The following is a 21,063-nucleotide window of genomic DNA, read 5'->3' on the forward strand; positions in this document are numbered from 1 at the left end:
CTTCCAGGAGGAGGGAGAACTTCTGGAAGAGGCACCTGGGAGACATGGACACCAGAGTCTGCCTCTCATCCAGAGCTGAGGAGGTGGCCGGATCCAGGGTCTCGTGACCAACACAGCCTGCCTAGCAGACCCATGGTGGCAGTGCACACAGCGAGCTCTTGCAGGGGAGGACACGCCAGCGTCCCTTTCTCGTCCACTGTCTCCCGTCTAGCAGCCAGGGGTGGCCCGGTTCCCCTTCTCCACGGCCTGAGGACACACGCCCCAGTTTCCCCCACTTGGAAGTGCTATGTGGGGGGAGCAGGCTGAGACGCAGGGCCAGGCACACTGCAGCCTCTTCAGCGCAGGCCTTGGCCTACTTTGCACGTCCTCCATCCCCCAGCTGGGTGGCTCCTGGGGCAGCTGTGCTGCCTCCATGGTGAGGGCCGTTACTGCCCTGCATGAGATGTGGCTAGCATCTCATTGGTAGCAACATGATTCTCCCTGAGGGACCGGCAGGAGGTATTCCAGGGATGGGGGTAACTGAGGCACAGAGAGACCAAGTCACTGACTGGAGAACTCTCAGAGGATGGCTGGGAGAGCAGAGCCGTCCTGCTGGAATTCCTCCTGTGCCCTCCCCTGCACCCCCTGGGGGACTCACTGGGATGCTCCCAAGCCCCGGGCTGGATTCTGCCTTAGCCCCAAGCCCCTATCGTCCCCAGAAAGGGCTTGCTTGGAGGGTGCATGAGGGGGAGAGAAAAGAGAACAGCAGAAAGCCTGCACTCTGCACAACAAACAAACAAGCCGACCACAGAGGCAGTGAAAGGAGGCAGTGTGCCGAGGCGGGGGCTGCGGGAGGCGGGGGAGCCGGCATAAAGGCATGTTGTTCGAGAAAGCCGGGGCTGGGCACCAAGGGATGGACAGATGGCCTTTTATCCCACAGCCTGGGTTTGGCCTGAAAAACCTTCCTCTGAAATGAGATGGTGCCCCAGGCCCTGTGTCTAGCTGCCCCCACCCCATGGAGGCCCACAGGGAGGCAGGGGCCCAGGTGTCCGCATGCCTGGGTAGCACACGGCCCTGGGCAGGTAGGAAGGGGCAGGCCCAGGAAGGACGAGGACGGGGCTGAGCCCTAACTGCACCAAGAGCCTTCCTTGGGGAGAAGACTTCTGTGTTAACAAGCCCACCCCGATGCCCCCAAGGAGCAGTCTCCTCAGAGCTGGTTGCTTTCAGTGGCCAGAAATTTGAGGCTAAAAGGAAGGCAGTAGGATCTGCTTGCTTCCATTTCTAATAAGCTGCCCTCTGCCTGACTAGGCGTAAATCAGAAGCCGGGCCCAGCCAGGTCCTGTGGCCTAGCCTATCCATGAGATGGTTAAAAGAAACCCTTTATGTGAGAAACAAACCAAACAACACCCACCCCCTCCAAAACAAAAACATCCCTGACAAGTGATAAGCCATTGAACCCCAAATGCACATCCACTCCCCACTCGCCCATAGTTGCTGGAATGCAACGAGCTCCGCTGGCCGCTATCCCTGCCTTCACGGTAAGGACAAAAAGGGAAAGAGAAACGTGTGGGAAACCTGTGCCTGAGGTATGGTCAACTTCCTTGCCCAGGAGATGTGGGGACGCAGACAACAGCCCCCGCCTCCTGGGTCCATGACACCAGCTCACTGGGGACCTGGCATTGCTTCTGCTCATGGAATGGTCCCACCTTGGGTGACAGCACAGGAAACCTGTCATCAAGAGCAGAAGCCAGCAGAGGTCAGCAGTCATGACATCAGAGAAGGGGGCGGTAGATGGTAAATGCTACCTCGCTGCTCACGACTGGCCAGAGTGAGCCCACGAGTTTCGGGGCTATTAACCTGATTCTCTACCAGAGCCTGCCATGGACCATCTTCATCCACAGGCATTTTTTCCTCTCCAGCCTCTAACCTCAGATTAGGGGCCATTTCCAGGAAGGCATCAAGAGTCTAATGCACACATCATTTTTTCCAACAAAAGCCTGACTCTGGGATTTGCAGGAGCCCAAGTGGAAAATCTGAGCTGGAACCCAAGGGCTGTGGGTATGACCTGGGCAGGGTCACAGAGGACAAGGACTCTGAGGCTCACCTCCTTAGTCCAGCCTCACAAAGTCCTGCCTGGCACTGCAGAGATAGGATGGGCAGGGCCTGAGCTGCAACTCCGACGAGCAGTATCAGCAGCCTATAGGAATGAATTAATCACTTTGTAGATTTGATGGAACATTTCTAGACTGTCGTCTCTCAGGGCACCTCAGGTAGGCTTATAAAATGTGCTGTCCACAAGGAAAATACATTTAAGCCATCTAAAACACCTATCACCTCCTCACTGACCCAACTTCTGTATTTCAGATACATTTCAGATCTATCATGTAACACTCCAGTGTTAGGACTGGCCTCAAAATACTGTATTTTGCTTTTTTTAAAGGAGAAAGGAGACCATTGTTTACAAATGACTTCATATATCACTATTCCAGAAACAATATTCCTAAATTTTCCTTTTATACACTTATGTAAGACAGAAAAATAATTGCCGTTCTCATCAGTGTTTACAAAATGACAAATGATTATAATGCCAAAAACAATAAGGTCATTGAACTGTTTGTAAACAAAACAATAACAACAGCAAAAATAACCTGCCTTACACGGCCTCTTTCTTTTCATTAATTCAAACAATTCCCTCTTCTCCTGCCCGGATATGGAATCTTCTCCCATTTATAATTGAGGATGTCTATGTTCAGACAGACTGACTGGCTTGTCTCCACTGGTATGGTTAGTTCTAGAACACAAGACTGTCGGTCTCTAAGCGTGTGTCTTCTTTTGCACTCAGCATTTAAACCGACACCCTCTAAACCCACCACACATTTCTTAAACTAGCAAAGTCTACACAGCAAGCCCTAGAAAGGATGTCTCCTTATAAGCTACTACCTGTCCTCTATGACTTATGCTCATTAAACACCATGTTTGTACTCGTCACTATAATGGCGCTTCAGCCCCAGGGGATGATGTCCTTAAGCAAGTCCTGGGCAAAGTGTCCTTCTGGGCGGTCAGTGCCTCTCTGACATGGCCACAGATCAGGGACATCACTGAGTGCATGATCTGGTGCCATCAAGCAGAGAGGGCAGGAAGGAGCCATTTGTGAATGGTGCAGGAACACCAGCTATCTGGACCAGAGTCGCCAGATTAGGATGCCTCAGAAATGGGAATGAGAAATAGAAATAAGGATTTCTCATAATTCTAGAGAGGAATGTCTTATAAGTTTGGGCCACACCTCTGGACCAATGCTGCCCAGTAAAACTTTCTACAATGATGGAAATGTTCTGTGTTGTTCACTATAGTAGCCACTGGCCACCTGTGTCTACTGTGCACTTGAAATGTGGCTAGTCTTATGGAGGAACTGAATTTTTATTTTATCTGAATCAATTCATTAAACAGCCACATGTGGTTGGTGGCCGCCATGTTGGACAGCTCTGCTCTGGACTCATATGTCCAACTACTATTTGAAATCTCTGAGTGTTTCCTTAGCATCTCAAACCTTATTGTTGCCCTAGGGAAAGCTTGTGATTGCTCCATCGTAAGCCTGGGTGCCCACCCCAGTATCCATCATCTCCACGAATCAAACCATTCAGTTGCTCAGGTCAAAACCTTAGTATCATCCTCAAACCCTCTCTTTCCTTACTCTCCACACTGAATCCAACAGCAAGGGCCACTGGGTCTACCTCCAAGACATTTCCAGTTTCTACGCACTTCTTTCTGCCCCAGTGGCCATCCAGTCCAGGCCACCTCTGTCACCTGGACAATAGCGATGGCCTCTTACCTCTCTTCCTGCTTCCCCTTTTGACCCACCCCGCCCTTCAATCTACCTTCCACCTGGCAGCCAGAACCATCTAATAAAATATGGACTATGCCAGTCTCCTGCTTGAAGTCCTCCTGCCCATTGTTCTTAGAAAAAAACTTAAACTTCCTGCAATGAAATATCTAAATCATATACATTACATAATATGTGCATAAATAAAAAATATGTATAACATATACACACAATATATAAATGTTATATGTTCTATATACATAAACATATGTAAATATGTAAATAATTCCTACATATATATATAAATATATACACTATATTCTGCTGATGCTCGTCACCACCTGTAGTTGTCCTCTCTCTCTTTCCACTGGCAGGTAAGCTCCATGAGGGCAGGGACCTGTTATCTTTTTATCCCTAACACCAGCTCAGTCTGGGCACGAGGAGATGTCTGCCATGTTTGTGGGTGAACAGAGCTAGGAATAGTGGGGAGAAGGCAGCAGCCCTCCTTCCCCCTGCCCATGTGGGGCCTCTGCAGCCTCATCCTTGTAGACTGTCATGTCATCCCTGACCAGGGTGAGGGCCCCCATCTAACACTGCACTTGTCCAGGTGAAGACAGAAAGAGGGTAGCACGTCCATGCAGACCACACATGCCCTATCTGGGGGAAGGGGCAACTCTGAGAGATCAGCATTTCACCACTCTCTAGCTCATCCAGGGGTTGAGTGGCTTTGCCCAGCAGGGTCTAGGTCTTGGCAACTCAGATTCTGGAAACATCCATCCCTCACCATGTAATAGGAATCTCCCTTTTCTCAGCAGAAGTGGGGGCTACAGAGGCTCATAATCATCTTGCTTCAGTTTAATCTACATGTTGTGTTTTAATGATCTCACATGACCTCACTGCAGCCACACAAAGTCCTATAGGGATGCAGGAAGCCGGGAAAACAAGGCTGGGAGAGGTTAAGTGACTCAGTGTGACACAGCCAACAAGAAACAGAACCAGCCCTGGCTGGTCTCTGTCTGCAGGCCCCAGGCTCCTGCCCTCACCCAGCATGGGTGGGCAGCAGGGTGGGCTGCTTGGTCAGGGCCCACAGCATGGCTGCTCTGTACCAAGCCCCACGCTGACTCTCACATCCCATGAGCTCGGCCTGCCGAACCACATTCAGGGCCTCATTTTTCTGTCTCTGTTTCCCCCTGCCCTTTGCCTTCTAGGACCATGGGCTGCAGACCTGATGGTACTTCTGAGACCAGAGTGCCCGTTAAAAATAAAAATGTCTGGGGTCTTGCACCCAGAGATTCTGATTTTGTAGATTTGAGGAGTGGCCCAAGAATGAATGCATCTATATAATACTACATGAATTACTTAATGTAGTTACTCATGTGTTTTTTCACCCCAATTAAACACCAAACTTCTCACATGAGTTTTCAGTATTGAATCCTGTTGCTCCTAGTCATTTTTCTGCACTATAACACAGTCCCCAGTATGCATCACACCCACTTCCACCTGTGCTGTTCCAGTGGCAGAAGTTGTTGAATGCTATCTGCACAGGGAGGAACAGGGTGCCCCTGACCCCACCCAATTCATGTCCATCCAGAACCTGTGCATGCAACTTTATTGGGAAAAGGGGTCTTTGCAGATGTAATCAAGTTAAAGTGAGGTCACATTAGATTTGGGTGGGCTCTGAATCCAATATGACGGGTGTCCACATAAGAAGCAGGGAAATTTGGAGAGGCAGATGCAGAGACACAGGGAAGATTGCCTTTGTGAAGATGGCGGTAGAAACTGAAATGATGTATCTACAAGCCAAGGGTTGCCAGCCTCTCCAGAAGCCAGGGAAAAGGCAGGAGCAAATTCTTCTTTAGAGGCTCCAGAAATAACCAACCCCATTGACATTTTGATTTCTAGAGTTTCAGCCTCTAGAACTGTCAAAGAATATATTTCTGTTGTTTTAAGCCACCCAGTTTGTGGTATTTTATTATAGTTGCTCTAGGAAACGAATTATTACTGGGAATGTGATGCCTGTTGCACCTGACCATTCACGTCCTTTGCTTTACTTTACTTTTCTATTCATCCCTTAAGTATGTATCTGTGAGTGATGTCCATAATGGAACTACTTAGAATTTTTCCAACATTTTACTATTGAAAACATTTTAAATGCAGCGAAGTTGAGAGCATTTCACCACCAACACCCATAACCCCACTACTTAGATCTTACCATTCACACTCTACTATTTCTTTTTAAAAGCAATCTTTAAAGGTTTGTGTATACCAACACCTAACTCTCACAATCATGAGGTCATATCCTTAGGAGTGATTACCAAATACATGTTAAATTTACTTGCCTCCCTTTGGAAAAAGTTGGGTATAATTTTCACATGGTAAAAATTACCAGTCTTAACTGCAGAGTTTGATACATTTTGACAGTATATGCCCCCTTGTAGCCAATGCCCAAAACAAGGTGTAGAACATTTCCATCATCCCAGAAAGTCCCAGGAATCTATTTTTAATAAGCTCCTCATTTGATTTTGATGAAAGGAACGTGAGGGGTAAGTATCCAGTTCCCTTGGCCAGAAGGAAAAGTAGGTTGAAATTTACAGGGCTTTGCAAAAGTGGCACCACGTTCTCCGTTAGCAAACAGGCTGCTTCTCTTCTCTCCTAGCCTCAGGCTGTTCACATACACATGCACACACACTTGACCTGCAGGCCTAAAACCCAAACACAGGCTGTGGACTTACTGCAGGGAAGGTATACAGGACCCACCCGCATGCTGAGTTCCAGCCACACAGCTGCTTCCAGGCTTCCCCCTCCCAGCTCCCCAGCTCTGCATTCCCCGCTGAAATTGCTGCCATTCCAGGACCGCTTGGACGCCCACGTTGGACATGGCTCCCCCACCCACACCCCACAGTGGGCTTGCCGACTAGGGCCCATCCCTGTGTGGGCTTCCTTGAGCCACTTTCTTCCTGCTCCAGCGGCAGGACCTCCGGCCCCAGAGCACACCAGGCAGCCCCAGCCTGTGTAGGTCAGACTCGGGCTGTGTTTCCTCAAGGCTAGCAACACAGCCCAGAAATGACCCTCAGCTCCTGCCCTTTTCTTTCTCTAAAGGAGCAGAGTCCTGGAATGGAACAGAGGGAGGGGCAATAACTAATGGCTACACCCTACCAAAAGAAATGAGTGATTTCATCAGTATAGAATAGAATCCAAAAATGGACCAAAACATATCTGTAAATGATTGATGAGTGACAAAGGTGTTTTTTAAACCAGTGGGAAAAAGATAGGTCATTCCACAAATCTACTGGGCTAGCCAGGTGGTCCTTTGGGAAAATATAAATCTTAAAAATAATCCCTATTTTGTTCCTTATGCCAAAAAATTCCTGTAGGTAAAACATTTTAGCAAAAACAAACAACAAAAACATTATGCATAAAACTACGAGCAGGACGCTAACATATTTTTGTTTTTAGGTACAAAATCTTAAAGTGGAGGTGGTCTTTCTGAGAATAAGATTTACTAAGTGGAAAATTTGAAGGCTTAAATGAAGAAAAACACAAGTCAAAAGACAAATGAAAACTGGAGGACAAATGGTAATACATATGATGGAAAATGGGCTAATGTCCTTTGTATATAAGGAATGATTATAAATCAGTACGAAAAAGATCTCCCTGAGCTTACTCTTTTGCCTAAGATTTGTCCCTAATGGTTGTGCAGTGGGCACCTAGAGACCCTCATTTCAGGATCTCTCAGAGCTACAAGTTCCTCTTCTATGAGATGGGAGAGTTGACATCTGTCCCACCTACCTTAAGGGCTCAAATAAACTCTGGAAAAATATTTAGAAAAATGTAAGTTGCTATTCAAACTTAGGAGTGTTACCATTAGTTCTACAGGGATCATTGTTACCTACACGTTCTTTATTTGAGTCCCTGAAGATTCAAGTTACAAACAGCAAAAATCACCTTAACATGCAACTATTCACAAGTCACTTCATCACTTACAAATTTAGTTCCTGCTCAAGCACTGACCACTGCCTCCCCTAAATCCGCCCAGTCCTTCTAGGCAAAGTGATGATTGGGGTTGCTATCATGTCACAATACATGATTTAACAAAACGTAAAATGACTGCAAGGTGAAATTGAAAACCATTGCAAAAATATAGAAAATTTCATGAAGTCGATGAAAACAATCGAAAACTGTTTTACTCACAACTCCATTCCAAATAAGGATCTGGCAAAGTTAGTCTGTTCATCTCAAAAGACAGGCAATCAACAAAGGATGAGGTACCTCAAAAAAGATGACCCATTTATCAAAGGATCAAGAGAGATTCTTAGCCCTAAATACATTTGCTCAAATGGCCTTCTTCATGACCATTCTGTGAACAGCAAATATGAAGTTTAGAAAGTCACATTGTGCTTTCATAGAGTTATGTTGGGAAAACCACACACATGTATAAAACACTACTTGATTCATTATTTGCTCAATTTAAGAATTGGCACTCAACTGCCATCTTAATTTTGCTGTAACTAAAAAAAAAACAAAAACAAACCCTTTTCAATTGTGTTTTTAAAAATTATCACTTTCCCTCTACCTACCCTCTGCTCCATGTTCTATGCAATTTCGGTTTTCATTTAAAGTAGTTTCCCTTTAAGTGACCTTTTAGCCTAGGAATCAAGGACTTCCTACTTAGGTCCAAGGAATGACTGGATTTTTCCCAGCACCCTATCTCCAGCCTGCATAAGCCATTACACTCGGCATTCCAAAGGGTCTTGCCTGGGACAAGAGGAAGCAACCACTAAGTCATGTTGATCTGGCCTTTTTCCCCTAGCTTGGGAGATACAGGACCGTGGAGGCTAAATTTATTCAGCCCAGTGTAGATGCCCCTTATTCCTCCACGGCATCAGGTCTCAAAGTCCAGGCCTTGAATTGACTTAAAAATGTGAGGTCTTCCTTTGATATTTGTGGATAAATGAAGCCCATTTCATAAACTTTCATTGTTACATAAGACTAGAGACAATTTAGTAGCAACCAAGTGGATTATTGCGGACTTGGAATTTACGAAAATAAAATTATCTGTAACTACGCATAGACACTGAGAAGTGACTGGTGGTTACCATAGTTAAGGGGTGGGGACTGGAGGGGGAGGGGAGGGGGATAAAGGGTCACAAAAACCTCAGTCATAACATAAGGTGGTCACTGGGATGGAAGTGCAGTCTGGAGAATATAGTCAATGGCTCTGTAATATCTTTCTATGTTGACAGATAGTAACTGCACTCACTAGTGGGGGGTGAGGATTTAATAATGTATATAACTGTTGAATCACAATATTGTATACTTGAAACCAATATAATACTGTACATAAACTATACTTCAATTTAAAAAATCATACATAAATAAGTAAACGAGCCATTGCTAGAGATCCCGAGGAACTCTGACTGCATTTTCCAGTGGGAAAGCTGAGCATCACGCAATGCTAATCAGTATTAAACAGGTTCTACTGGGCATGGAAGAATGAAGAGAACCAGAACTCTACTCCTAAATTCTATTCCTTTTGAAGGAGAAGTTATGACCAATTCACTTAGGTACCTATCAACCCAGTTTGTGGCAGATTGCATGGTTCACTCTAAATTTACACTCACATGTAGCTGTATTAATGGAATTTCTGGTTACTACTTTTCCTATGACAGGATTTTTAAGATATTCTGTATGCATCATAATTCAAATATATTAAAACAAATCCCCCCCAGACTTGCTTATATGGTACCACTATTTAAATACCTTGCAATATACTACCAAAATAAGAAAACAAAGTTTTTGGAAAATTATGTTTGGGGACAGCAAAAAATCCTGAGAATGAGGTTTATATTTCTCAATGGTAAACTTTATGAGTGTTGTTAAGTTAGCATCAAGTTGTTCTCCAATTTTATTGTTGTGGTGAGCCTGTTTTCCACTGGAAAGCAAGAGAAAGTGGGGAGAGTGAGTGTTAGAGCCTTCAGTCCACCTTAGATGAACAGTGATCAGAGAAGACTGAGCGACATGTTTTGAGACTAAATGCTCTAGAGAAACTTGCATGAAAAGACACAGGAAGGAGTAAGCAGAACTGGAAATCCAGGCAACTTGGGACCTGCCTCTGCATGTCATCCAGACACATACAGCCACGTGGGGATGGGTTACTGCCCTGGGATCAGTGAGGAACCTCAATCAGCATTTTCTGTGGCTGACTTCACTTCTCCCCTTGTATGGGACTCATGCAGAGGGCAAAAGGCAGAAGTCTGGTGTTACCAACTCTCTCTGGCTTTGAATACCTGAGGGCAAAGGCAGAAATGAGTGACTGACTTGATAGCCCTCCATCCTTTCCATCAACTGTTAGCTAACAAAGAAGAAACTAGAAAGGGTTTCTGTTTTTTACACTTTAATTCTCAAAGGATATTGGGTGTGCTAAGATTATTACTTTCCTTTTCAATTGTGCACACAGCTCAGTTTTCCAAGCAGCGCATTCATTCATTTATTCAAACGCTTATTAGTTCTTGTTGGCATGCACCAGCATGCTAGTGTCCTAGAGAAACCCAGATGAATCAGACAATTCATCTTCAGAGAGTTTACAGCTTAGTAGGAAGGATAAGACACATAGTGAAAATATAGTACATAAGGAATAACATTATGAATGTTATAATGTACGTATATAGGCAAAGTGCTATGAGAATTTGGGAGAAGGAAAAAGTGGTTCTAGATGGGGAGGTAAGGAAAAGCTCTGTGTTAAAAAGAGCATTTGAGTTTTCATGTAGCAATGGGAAGCCACTGAAGACTTAGGTATACTGCCATAACATAACCAAGTTCACTTCGGGAAGGTTCACAGGCAATGGGGTACAGGAAGCACTGGCAGCGAGAGACCTGCCCAGGAGACTCCTCTTTCTGCAATAATGAGCATAAAGAGGGCTCTGGTCAAAGTAGGGTGGTAGTGGGGAGATGTCCTGGAAGGAAGACTAAGGAGGCTTCTGAGGATCAACATGTGGTCCGTCTAATTCATCAGCTCTGCTTGTTCCAGTTACTCCCCATTTTTTCCTTCTCTAGCCTATGGATTCTCTAAGACAGAGCAAGCAAGGGAGATAATTGCTGTTTGACACAGTAAGGACGGTGTAGTGCACTACTGAGTGAAAGGAGCTGTCCAGCAGAGTACACACTGTATGAGCCCATTTAAACTCTGCGAACTTTTCTGGGGAATGAGGAGCAAGAGAAACTAGTCATGGAGACTGAGAAGTAATGACCAGGGGTGCAGGTGGTGAAGCAGACAGCTAATGCATACCCCTTCCAAAGTCTATGTCCCAATGCCTGGAACCTGTGACTATGTGACCTCACATGGCAGAAGGGAGTTTGCAGATGTGATTAACTCAAGGACCTTGAGATGGGGGCATTATCCTAGATTATCCAAGGGGGCTCAGTGTAATCACAAGGGTCCTTATAAGTGAAAGACGGAGGCAGGAGAGTCAGAGGAGAAGCGACCTGAGAGCAGAGTCGGGCTTGATGCAATTGCTGGCTGGAGGCTGAGAACACTGGGAGCCTGTAAAAGCTGGAAAAGGCAAGAACATGGATTCACCCTCAGAACCTTCAAAAGGTAGGCTGCCTGCCGATTCATTTTGGACTTCTTACCTCTAGAACTGTAAGAGAATACATCTGTGTTGCCTTGAGGAACTGAGTTTGTGAGATTTGTTGCAGCAGCAATACCAAAGTAATGCAGCTGGAAAACCAAAAGGCTGTGGTATCCAGAAGCCAAGTGAAGACAGTGTATAAAGAAGGTGGGGAGTGAGCATCATGTCAAGAGTTGCTGCCGAGTCAGGTGAGATAAGGTGAGAGCTGACCACTGGGCTTAGTGAGGTGAAGGCTCCGATGACCCCCGTGAGGGCAGGCTCGGTGGTGTAGCGGGTTTCAGAGAGAACAGCACTTACTACCTAAACGAATGAAGACAACTTATGGACCAATGATGAGCATGTTATGAATGTCGTAAGAAAAAAAACAAGGAAAGGGAAGATGATAGATGCTGCCCAGGTATCAGTTTGGGTTCTTTCCTGGGAGTGTAAGCCAAAGATTCTTCCTTCCAGGTATTTCTGGAATATCTGTTTGTTTCCTTTAATTTCCCAGTATCCTAATTTCTGAACTTCCCCTCAATTTGGGTCTCAAAGCCCCTTCATTCACTGGATTCTGGAGTAACACCAGAGAACACTCCTGGAGCCTGTGTTTACCCTGGTGTCACATGGAACCACAGTGCCCTGGGTCCCTGGATGCTCTTCTGGCTGGCGCTAGGCTCATCTTCAAGGTAAGACTTGCGGGCATTACAGCGAGCCAGAGCATGGAAATCCCTGGTAGGCAGCAAAGGATGATGGTCCTGATTGGCCATGCAGGCTCGACTGGGAAGCCCTGTTGTAGGCTTAAGCAGATCTCAAATGCCTTCACTTAGCAGGCATGTGCACCCCACTCTGCAGGTGGGGACAGTCTGGAAAATTTGCCAAGCATCAGCTTTTGTCTGAATTCTCAGCTCAGATGGGCTTCCCTGGTTAGGCTGCGTTCAAGACAATACGGAGCCTGGGATGTGGTGCGGACCCTCAGTCTTCTTGCATTTAGACCGCCTCCCTATTGTTCATTCCCCACTTAATGACTCAAGTCCTGAAGCTCTGAACAGCCAGACCCAGAGCCTGGCAGGACCACACATGGCAGAATCTGTGGACTTCTCAGCCCCTCAGAGACAGATGCACCCTGTGGGGTCAGGGCATGGTGCCCAGAGACAGACAGATATCAGGGTCACCCCAACAACAGTGCTGGGAGTGCAGGCTCACCTTCCTCCAGGGTCTTCTCAAACAGAGGGCTCTTGATCAGGGCAAGTCAGACACCTGTCCGTGGGAGGACCTCTTGAGGTCTATGCGTGTTAGATGAGGAAGTGTGAGCTGCCCTTTCACACATACCATCCTCTCGGTGGCAGGTTTGGGGAGAGGGAAGATCCAGCTTGGACTGTGATGAAAGCTGCAGCTCTCTCAATAGCAAAATGCTCAGCCATGCAGTTTTTACATACAATTTCATCCCTTTCATCAATCCCAGAGAATGGCTCCCAGAATACCAGGGTTAAGAAGCTCTGCTCTATATGTTCTTCAAAGTCTGATATTTACTCCACTGATAGTAACCAAGATAATTTTAGGAGATCTGAGGATGAGCATTTCTTATTTTAATAGCTCTATACCTATTTTAAAGTGCATGTAAAACCTATGATTTCACTGGTATTATTGCCTAGGGTGACTAAATGGTAAAATAGAAAGTGAGTCTATTTAAAGATAAACACTAAATATAACAGTTCAAGTGGTATGCCAATTTAGAAAAAACAGGGACAGTGATTCATAGATGACCCAAGCTAGGAAAACACAGTATCTATGGGCTTGGGAGGAGATTTGGAGCCAATGTTCTTTCCCTTCCTATTTCTTTTTTAAAAATGCTGATTGCAGCTCCACAATGCCCCACTATCAGTGTGAGCGCACTTGGAAGAACACTGCTCTTACCTGAGCTTGGACAGAGGAGCCTGACCCTACTGGCCCTGAAGGCCGGGGAGAGAAGATGGCCTGGCTTCCCTACTCAGCCATTGCTCATTCGCTTGCGCAAGGCGGGCAGCCTGGCTTCCTCAAGTCCAAGACCACAGCCACAGCAGATCTGTCTCACCCCCACAGTATGCTGTCTCAAACAAGTTTGACTTGTTCTGTGTGTGTGTCTTCATATGAGTGTGAATGTGAGTGCAAGTGTATACACAGAGGGGGTGTGGCAAAGTGGGTAACAGGGGAAATCAATGGGGCCAGGCCTTCTCCCTGGAAATTTCACAGCAGAGCTCCAGGACGCTCCTCTCCAAGGACTACACTCAGGAAGGAGGACCCTTAGGAGGATCCCATTCAGAAATAAACCCCAAACAACAGAGCTAGTTCATGACACCACCCTGCCCCCAAAATGCCCCTCCCAGGCCTCACAATACAGGAGCTGGGTTTAACCTCAACAGGTGTCAGCACCTGTGGTCCAGCAGGGAAGGGGAAGAGAGGTGGGGAAGGCAACATGAGAGTTGCTAGAAGGGCTTAGCTAGAAGGAAGAACAGAAATGTCTTGTCTCCAGTCAGTCCTTGAGAAGATGGCTTCTCTCCAAAAGGATGCTACTCCAGATTTCTCTTCTCACTACCTCTTTTCCCAATTTAAAGACAACCCTATATTAGTAGCCAGAATAGAAATCTATGGATTTGGGGGAGTATGACCATTGGTCAAGTTTGGGCCGTGAGTTTGTAAGTGCGTTGTTAGATTTTAGCTTTTTTCCTTACATTCTCAGGATGGGGCCCAGAAATAAGGATGCCTGCAACAATGCCACACTGGGACTCCTGGGGTGACAAGCGAATGCAGGGATAGGAAGCAAATTTGGACGCAGTATTCTGAGCCCTCCCTGAGGATCAGGTAAGGCAAAACAAAGCAAATCCAAATCAAACCGTGTTGAGGGTGGTTAGCAGAACTGGGAGGTGGAACCATCTAGGGCAGCTGGCCAGGAGTGACAAGATGGTCCGGGGAGAAGGCACACCCTAAGGCTCCTGTTTATAGGACCCAGTTACAATGGAGAATGGTTCCTGTGAGCCATCACAGGCCTGGAAGTCTCTAGTATTCTGGTCCCAAACTCATTTCCTGCACTTTCTGTAGTTGTAACTACAGCTAAACCTTCTGCCCCTTCAGCATGTCCTGACACCAAACAACAACATCCAAAATTGAACTGGGCTCCCCTTGCAGAATGCTGAGTCCTGGCATTTTACCTGTGAAATCCCTCCTGCCCCCTTCACGCACAGCTACTGTGGTGCAAGCCCCCGTTACCCCTTCCCCAGGCTGTGCAGTAGCTTCCTGCCTAGTCGCCTCACACCCACTTGGGCTTCCTCCTATCCTTTTTGGCACTGCAGCCAGGGTGTTCTTCCAGACATGCAAATCTGCCCACACTGCATCCCTGCTGGTCCCCTCCCTGGATTCCCATCATTCTTAGAATCAAGTCCCAAATCGTGACCATAGCCTGAGAGGCCCTGCATGATGGGCCAGACAGATGCAGATGTCTGGCCTCTTCCCACTTCCCTTTCCTTGCCCAAAGCCTCTGGTCACAAGGTTTTATTTCTGTCCTGACTGTGCCAACTGCTTACTGTTTGGAGTCTTCACAAATGCTATTCCCTTGGTCTGGAATGTTCGTGCCACCACACTTCACCTGGATAAAGCCCTATCCATCAATTGGCTCTCAGTATAAATGTTACTTTCTCAAGAAAGCTCTCCCTAAACTCCTCTCCTCTAGATCCATCCTCTGATAGCACCAGATAATTAAATATTAATATGCAGTTAGCATGTTCCCTCATTAACCTGCTAGCTCCATTTGTCCATTAGTGCCTCCCCAGTGCCTAGCTCAGTGTTGCCAACCATTAAGAGACCAAGTGAATGACTGAGTGAATAAATAACTGAAGTATTAAGCAAGATGGCCCAGTGAGGAGCCGCCTAAAAGCACTTGCTGGGGCCATCTTGAAAGCAAGAGCTAGAAGCAGGGAACAATGGGTCGTTTATGTCCCAGCATGATGGCTCACTGTCACCAGTCCTACAGCCAGGCCTGGGGAAGGCCTGAGGAGTCCGTTTGCCTTTGGACAGAGCCTGCCTGGATCCCTGTGGATAGGGGCCATCTTCCACACCCAAGGATCCTTGGGGTGGAGAGCACTGTATATGGAGTTAGATACACTTGGCTTTTCCACTAACTAGCTGTTTGACCTTGGGCAGGTTCCTGAGCCTCCTTGAGCTTCAGTTTCCACATCCTAAAGTGGGGCTAACAAACTTACCCCTGGATCGGCTTGAGGCCTAAATACCATAATGAGCCTCTTCTGCAGAGCAGCATGTAGTTCAACATGCTCATTCCTCCTCCCTGGCAAAACTAGCTTAGCCCTGTCATTGCACACTTTTGGACCCCAAAGCCAGCATGCAAGACAAAGACGAAAGGGGGGGTCTGTGGGGTTTGAGGGTGTGATCCACCCAAGACACTGCCCTGACCTCTGCACCCACCCAAGACTAGAGCAGTAACAGGAAATCCAAACTAGCTGAGAAGGGTGACTGACCTGTGACTTTGGAAGCAAAAGTAGGGTGAGATGGGGAGGAGACAGGTGAGCCTGGAAGCTATTTATTCAACAGAAATGAAGAGCCGTCGCAAAAAGGGAAAGGCTGATAAGGGGACAGGAGGGGAAGACTGCGCGTCTGAGGGGCTGGGAAAAAGTGATCCAAGTTGTTAGATGGCAGAGGCTGCGGAGGAAACAAGTGGAGGAGGAAGGGACTGGGCAGGGGGAAGCAGCAGGTACAAGCGGGTCCCGAGATGCTGGAGAGGAAGGGCAAGCTCCTGGCTGGGGGTGGGGGGTGGCAGTGACCTGTTAGAGAAGAGACAGGGAAGCGGAGGTGAGGGCGGAGGCTGACCTTGGGTCCTCCTAGAGGGCAGGTGAACGGGTCTCCCTCCCCGCGAGGCAGAGAGTTGGGGGAGGAGGCCAGGGAGTAGGAGGGTGGGACCCCGGGCCGGGCTGTACCTGAGGGTCTCCTTGCAGCTCGCCCACGTAGTACTGCTCGAGCCAGCGGCGCGCGTTGGCCGAGTGCCGGTGCGGCGGCCCATCCAGGTCGGCGCTGACATCCTGGCCAGCCCGTGCCCGCAGCAGCTGCTCGCCCCCCGGGTGGTGCCGCACGAAGTCAGTGAGGTCGTAGAGGCGAGCCCCGCAGCGGACCCAGCAGGCGCCGGCCGCCAGGCGCCGCTGGACCTCGACCGGTGAGAAGGAAGCGGGGGGCGGAGCGGGGGCCATGGCGGGAGACCGGAGCTCGCGGCTGGAAGCCGGGGCGTCTGCTCGGCGGTCGCCCGGCGCGCCTCTAACATCCTCTGAGCCACTGCCGCCTGGACCCGCCGGCCGCCACCGCACCTGCTCATTTGCATGCCGCGCTCCCATTGGCCGCTCCTCCCGACGCTACCCGAGCCAGGAGGGGCCCCCTTCCCCATTGGTCGGCAGACCGGAGCGGGGCGAGCCAGGCGCTGCGGGCTGCAGGCCAGGTGGCCCACCGCAGGTAGAGGGCACGCTCGCCAGGTGCGCCCTGTCGCAGGGAGAGCGAAGGGGGTGGGCGGTTGCAGGTGGGGCAAGTCTTCCTGTCGCGGGTGGCTGTGTGCACGGGCATCGTCAGTGGCCTGGTCGCTGCTAGAATAGTTCTGCTGCTGCTGCCTTTAAGAGAAACTTGCAGTTTTTGATCCTCAGGCTCCAAGAGGGGCTGAGGAGTCGGGGAGGTGGGGAAAGGACTCCAGCCAGTAAGGCCGGTGAAGCACTGGCCTCGGGCACCCTCGAACCCAGTGATCACAATATATACTATTGATGGAATATTTTTCAAAAGTCATATAATTGCACCACAAGATGAATGTACTTAATACCGCTGAACTGTACACTTAAAATGGTTAAAATGATAAATTTTATATCATGAATATTTTACCAAAATAACAACATATATAATAAGGAATTTTAAAAAATCTCATTGGCAAACCACAGCCTGCAGACAGGCCATCTGTTTTTGCAAATAAAGTTTTCTTGGAACCAGACTAGTGAGGTGACTGGGGCAAGGTGCTGAAAGTGTACGGTTGGATCTTGTCTTTAATAAGTAAAGTTTTGATATTTTGTTCATCATGGATTTTTTAAGTTTTAATTTTCTAAAATACTACATTAGAATATTCTTTATCTTGATTACAGTTATTTTGTGTGCCTGTAAATTTTGCACCCAGAGTGACTGCTTCACTTGCCTCACTCTAGTCTTGCTCAGATGGCACAACAGAGAATCCAACTGGTCTCTTTCAGGAAAAGGTATTTTCAGGGTCACGCTTGTTCCTGGGCACCTGTGTGGGGCCAGTGCTGGGAGGAAGCCTGGTCCAGGTGCCTCAGGACCACCCCAGCAATAGATGTGCCCAACATCAGGATAGTTTTTCTTCCCTCCCTTCCAAGCCTCTCCTGGCTCACCCTCAGGCAGTAGGCAAGAGTTGTACTGAGTCTATGGGTTTGCTGTCCAACAGGTCGGGAGGCCCTAGGTCACTAATATTGCTCTTCTCAAGTGGCAAATACAGCAATAGTTACCCTTACCCTACTTCCACACCTACTCTGTTTCAAATACCTTGTAAGTGCAAAAGCAGTCAAGCACATACTCACAGGTGTCCTTAACTACTTCCTGCTGACAATATCTGCAGGGCATCCCTATTCACGATTGCCTTAAACTGCTAGTCTCTGAAGTTGAACAAGCAATTTAGACACCTGTTCAGAATTGCAACACATTTTCTGTCATGGTAATTCCACTTCTAGAAATCTGATACTGTACAAAGATGTATGTATGATATTAATCACAACATTGTTTATAGACTAGAAACAACCCAAATATACATCTAGGGGAAGACTGATAAAATAAATGTTGGTGCATTTAGACAGTGAAATACTATGCAGCCATTAGAAAGAATGAGGCAGACCTGTGTGTACTGACAGGGAACAATCTCCAGGACACAGCAAGTGGAAAAGAACAAGAACAATGTATATAGTATGCTAACAATTATTCTGCTTTTTACAATTCTTTAATCTTGAAAAATATTTGGAATGCAAAAAAAAAGAATATATGTACATTTTAAAGAAAAAATAAAAGGATTAACACAATGAATTTGCCTCCCAGCCCAAGAGCAAGGACTTACCAAAAACTTGTACCTATTATACCCCAAACCTTCCCTCTCTCCGCCTCCTCCTTCTGTCCTGGCTTTTGTGCTTATCCTGCCTTCATTTTTTGCTTTTAATATTTTTATCACATCTATGTGTATGCCGATACAACATGGTGTTTAGTTTTTGAGTTTCATGGAAATCCTCTGGTACTGTACTTTGCTTTATGTGGCCTGGGGTGTTTTATGCACTAGTGTTTTAAGATTCATCCAAATTGTTGAGGGTCACTGGAGTTTATTATTTTTCACAGCAGTGTCATTTTCCACTATATAAGTTTATTTACTCACTTTCCTTTTCTTATAGTTAGGAATTTGAGGGTTTTTTTTCCTCTTTTTTCATCCATTATGAGCAAGTGTTCAAATTTACAGGATAATGTAAATTAACTTCTAAGTGGTTATACTATTTTACATCTCCATGAAAGCTGTATGAAAATCCCCTGGGAACAAGACAAGGATACCCACTCTTATCACTTTTATTCAACATTCTATTGGAGGTCCTTAACAGTGCTATAAGACAAATGAAATAAAGGCATAAATAGCAGAGATGAAGCCTTAAAAATATCTCTACTTGCAGATAACATGATCATTTATATACAGAAACTAATTGGCAAAGCAACTAGAACTATTAAGTGGACTTAAGAAGTTCATAGGATCCATGGTCACAATATAAAAATGAGCTGTACTTTCCAGTTAGGATGGCCACCATCCAAAAGACAAACAACAACAAATGCTGGTGAGGATGTGGAGAAAGGGGAACCCTCCTACACTGCTGGTGGGAATGTAAATTAGTTCAACCATTGTGGAAAGCAGTATGGAGGTTCCTCAAAAAACTCAAAATAGAAATACCATTTGACCCAGGAATTCCATTCCTAGGAATTTACACTAAGAATGCAGCAGCCCAGTTTGAAAAAGACATATGCACCCCTATGTTTATTGCAGCACTATTTACAATAGCCAAGAAATGGAAGCAATTTAAGTGTCCATCAGTAGATAAATGAATAAAGAAGATGTGGTATATATATACACAATGGAATATTATTCAACCATAAGAAGAAAACAATGGACATGCAAAGCACCTAGAATATCCAGAACAATACTGGAAAAGAACGAAATTGCAGTACTACTACTTCCTGACTTCAAGACCTAATATGAAACTACATATTCAAGACAGTGTGGTACTAGCAGAAGAATCAACAAATAGATCAATGGAGAAAAAAACAGAGTCCAGAAATAGATCCACACATATAAGGTCATTTTGTTGTTCTACTGAGATATGATTTATACACAATTAAATTTGGCCTTTTAAATGTACAATTATATGCATTTGGGGCATCTCCTATACTGTTGTAAAGATCAGGAGTGTCTCTCCCTTTGCTAATATACCACATTGTCTTTATTATTATAGTTTTATGATAACTCTTGATATTTGGTAACGCTACTACCCACATCCTATTCTCCTTTAAGAGGGTCTTGATTTATACTTGGATCTTTCTTTTTTCATATGAATTTTACAATAATTTTGTCAATGTCCATTAAAAAGCCTTTTGTAATTATAAAAGCAAGTGCGCTGGGTCTATAGATTAATTTGGAGATAATTAATATGTTTGTAGTATTGTATCTTCCTATTTATGAACTTGAGCTGAATCTCTACTTACTCAGGTCATATATAATATTGCTCCATAAAGTTTAAAGTTTTCTGCATTTAAGACTTGCACATAGATGTTAATTTCTAAGTATACTGTATAGGTTTTTTTTTTTTGCTATCGAATATGGCTTCTTTTTAAAGTAAGCTTTTTGTTCAAGTATGATATCCGTAGAGAAAAGTATGCAAAATCAGAAATGTACAACCCAGTGAAATTTCACAAAATGAACACAAAAGATAGAACACTAGCAGCCCCACAGAAATCTCCCTCATGCCTTTTCAGTTTCTACTTCCTTTCTTCTCTAAAGGAAACCACCATATTGGTTTCAAAAATTGTACGTTCATTTTGTCTGCCTTCAAACTTTATATTAATGGAATCATACAGAGTGTGCCCTTTTGTACTACCTTCTTTATCTTAAATTATATTTGTGAGATTTATCCTTGTTTTGGTGTAATCATTTGTACATTCTTATTACTCTATAGTATTCCACCATATGAAGGTGCTACACTTATTTATCCATTGTGCCATTAATGGCTATTTGGCTTGCTTCCAGCTAGGTACTGTTAAAAATAGACTTGCTATGAACATTCTTGTACATGTCTTTTGATAAATATTTGAATGCATTTGTCAGGTAGATACCTCAGAATGGATCTGGGTGTTTTCAGCTTCAGTAATACTGCCAATGAACTTTCCAAAAATGTACCAAATGACCCTCATATCAGCAGTATATAAGAATCCCAATTTGTCCACCACTTGGTATTATTAGTCTTTTAAAAATGTTTTTGTTTAGGTATTCTGGTGGGTACAAATTGGGAAATTTGCATTTCCCCAGGGAAAATGAGATTGAACATTTTAATTTTATTG

The 21,063-nt window shown here is 45.7% G+C and overlaps 1 protein-coding gene across 1 annotated transcript in view; it reads right to left on the reverse strand.

The window, feature by feature from the left end:
* The window catches only part of FA2H (fatty acid 2-hydroxylase), a 41,084-nt gene extending 24,351 nt beyond the window's left edge, over positions 1–16,733 (reverse strand). Inside the window, exon 1 of the mRNA XM_017680301.3 lies at positions 16,368–16,733. Coding sequence (XP_017535790.3) covers positions 16,368–16,634 — 267 coding nt within the window. The 5' untranslated portion in view covers positions 16,635–16,733. The remainder of the gene's footprint in view (positions 1–16,367) is intronic.
* Positions 16,734–21,063: the final 4,330 nt, after the last annotated feature.

This window comes from Manis javanica, chromosome 17, assembly GCF_040802235.1.
Source record: "Manis javanica isolate MJ-LG chromosome 17, MJ_LKY, whole genome shotgun sequence".
Lineage (NCBI taxonomy): Eukaryota > Metazoa > Chordata > Mammalia > Pholidota > Manidae > Manis > Manis javanica.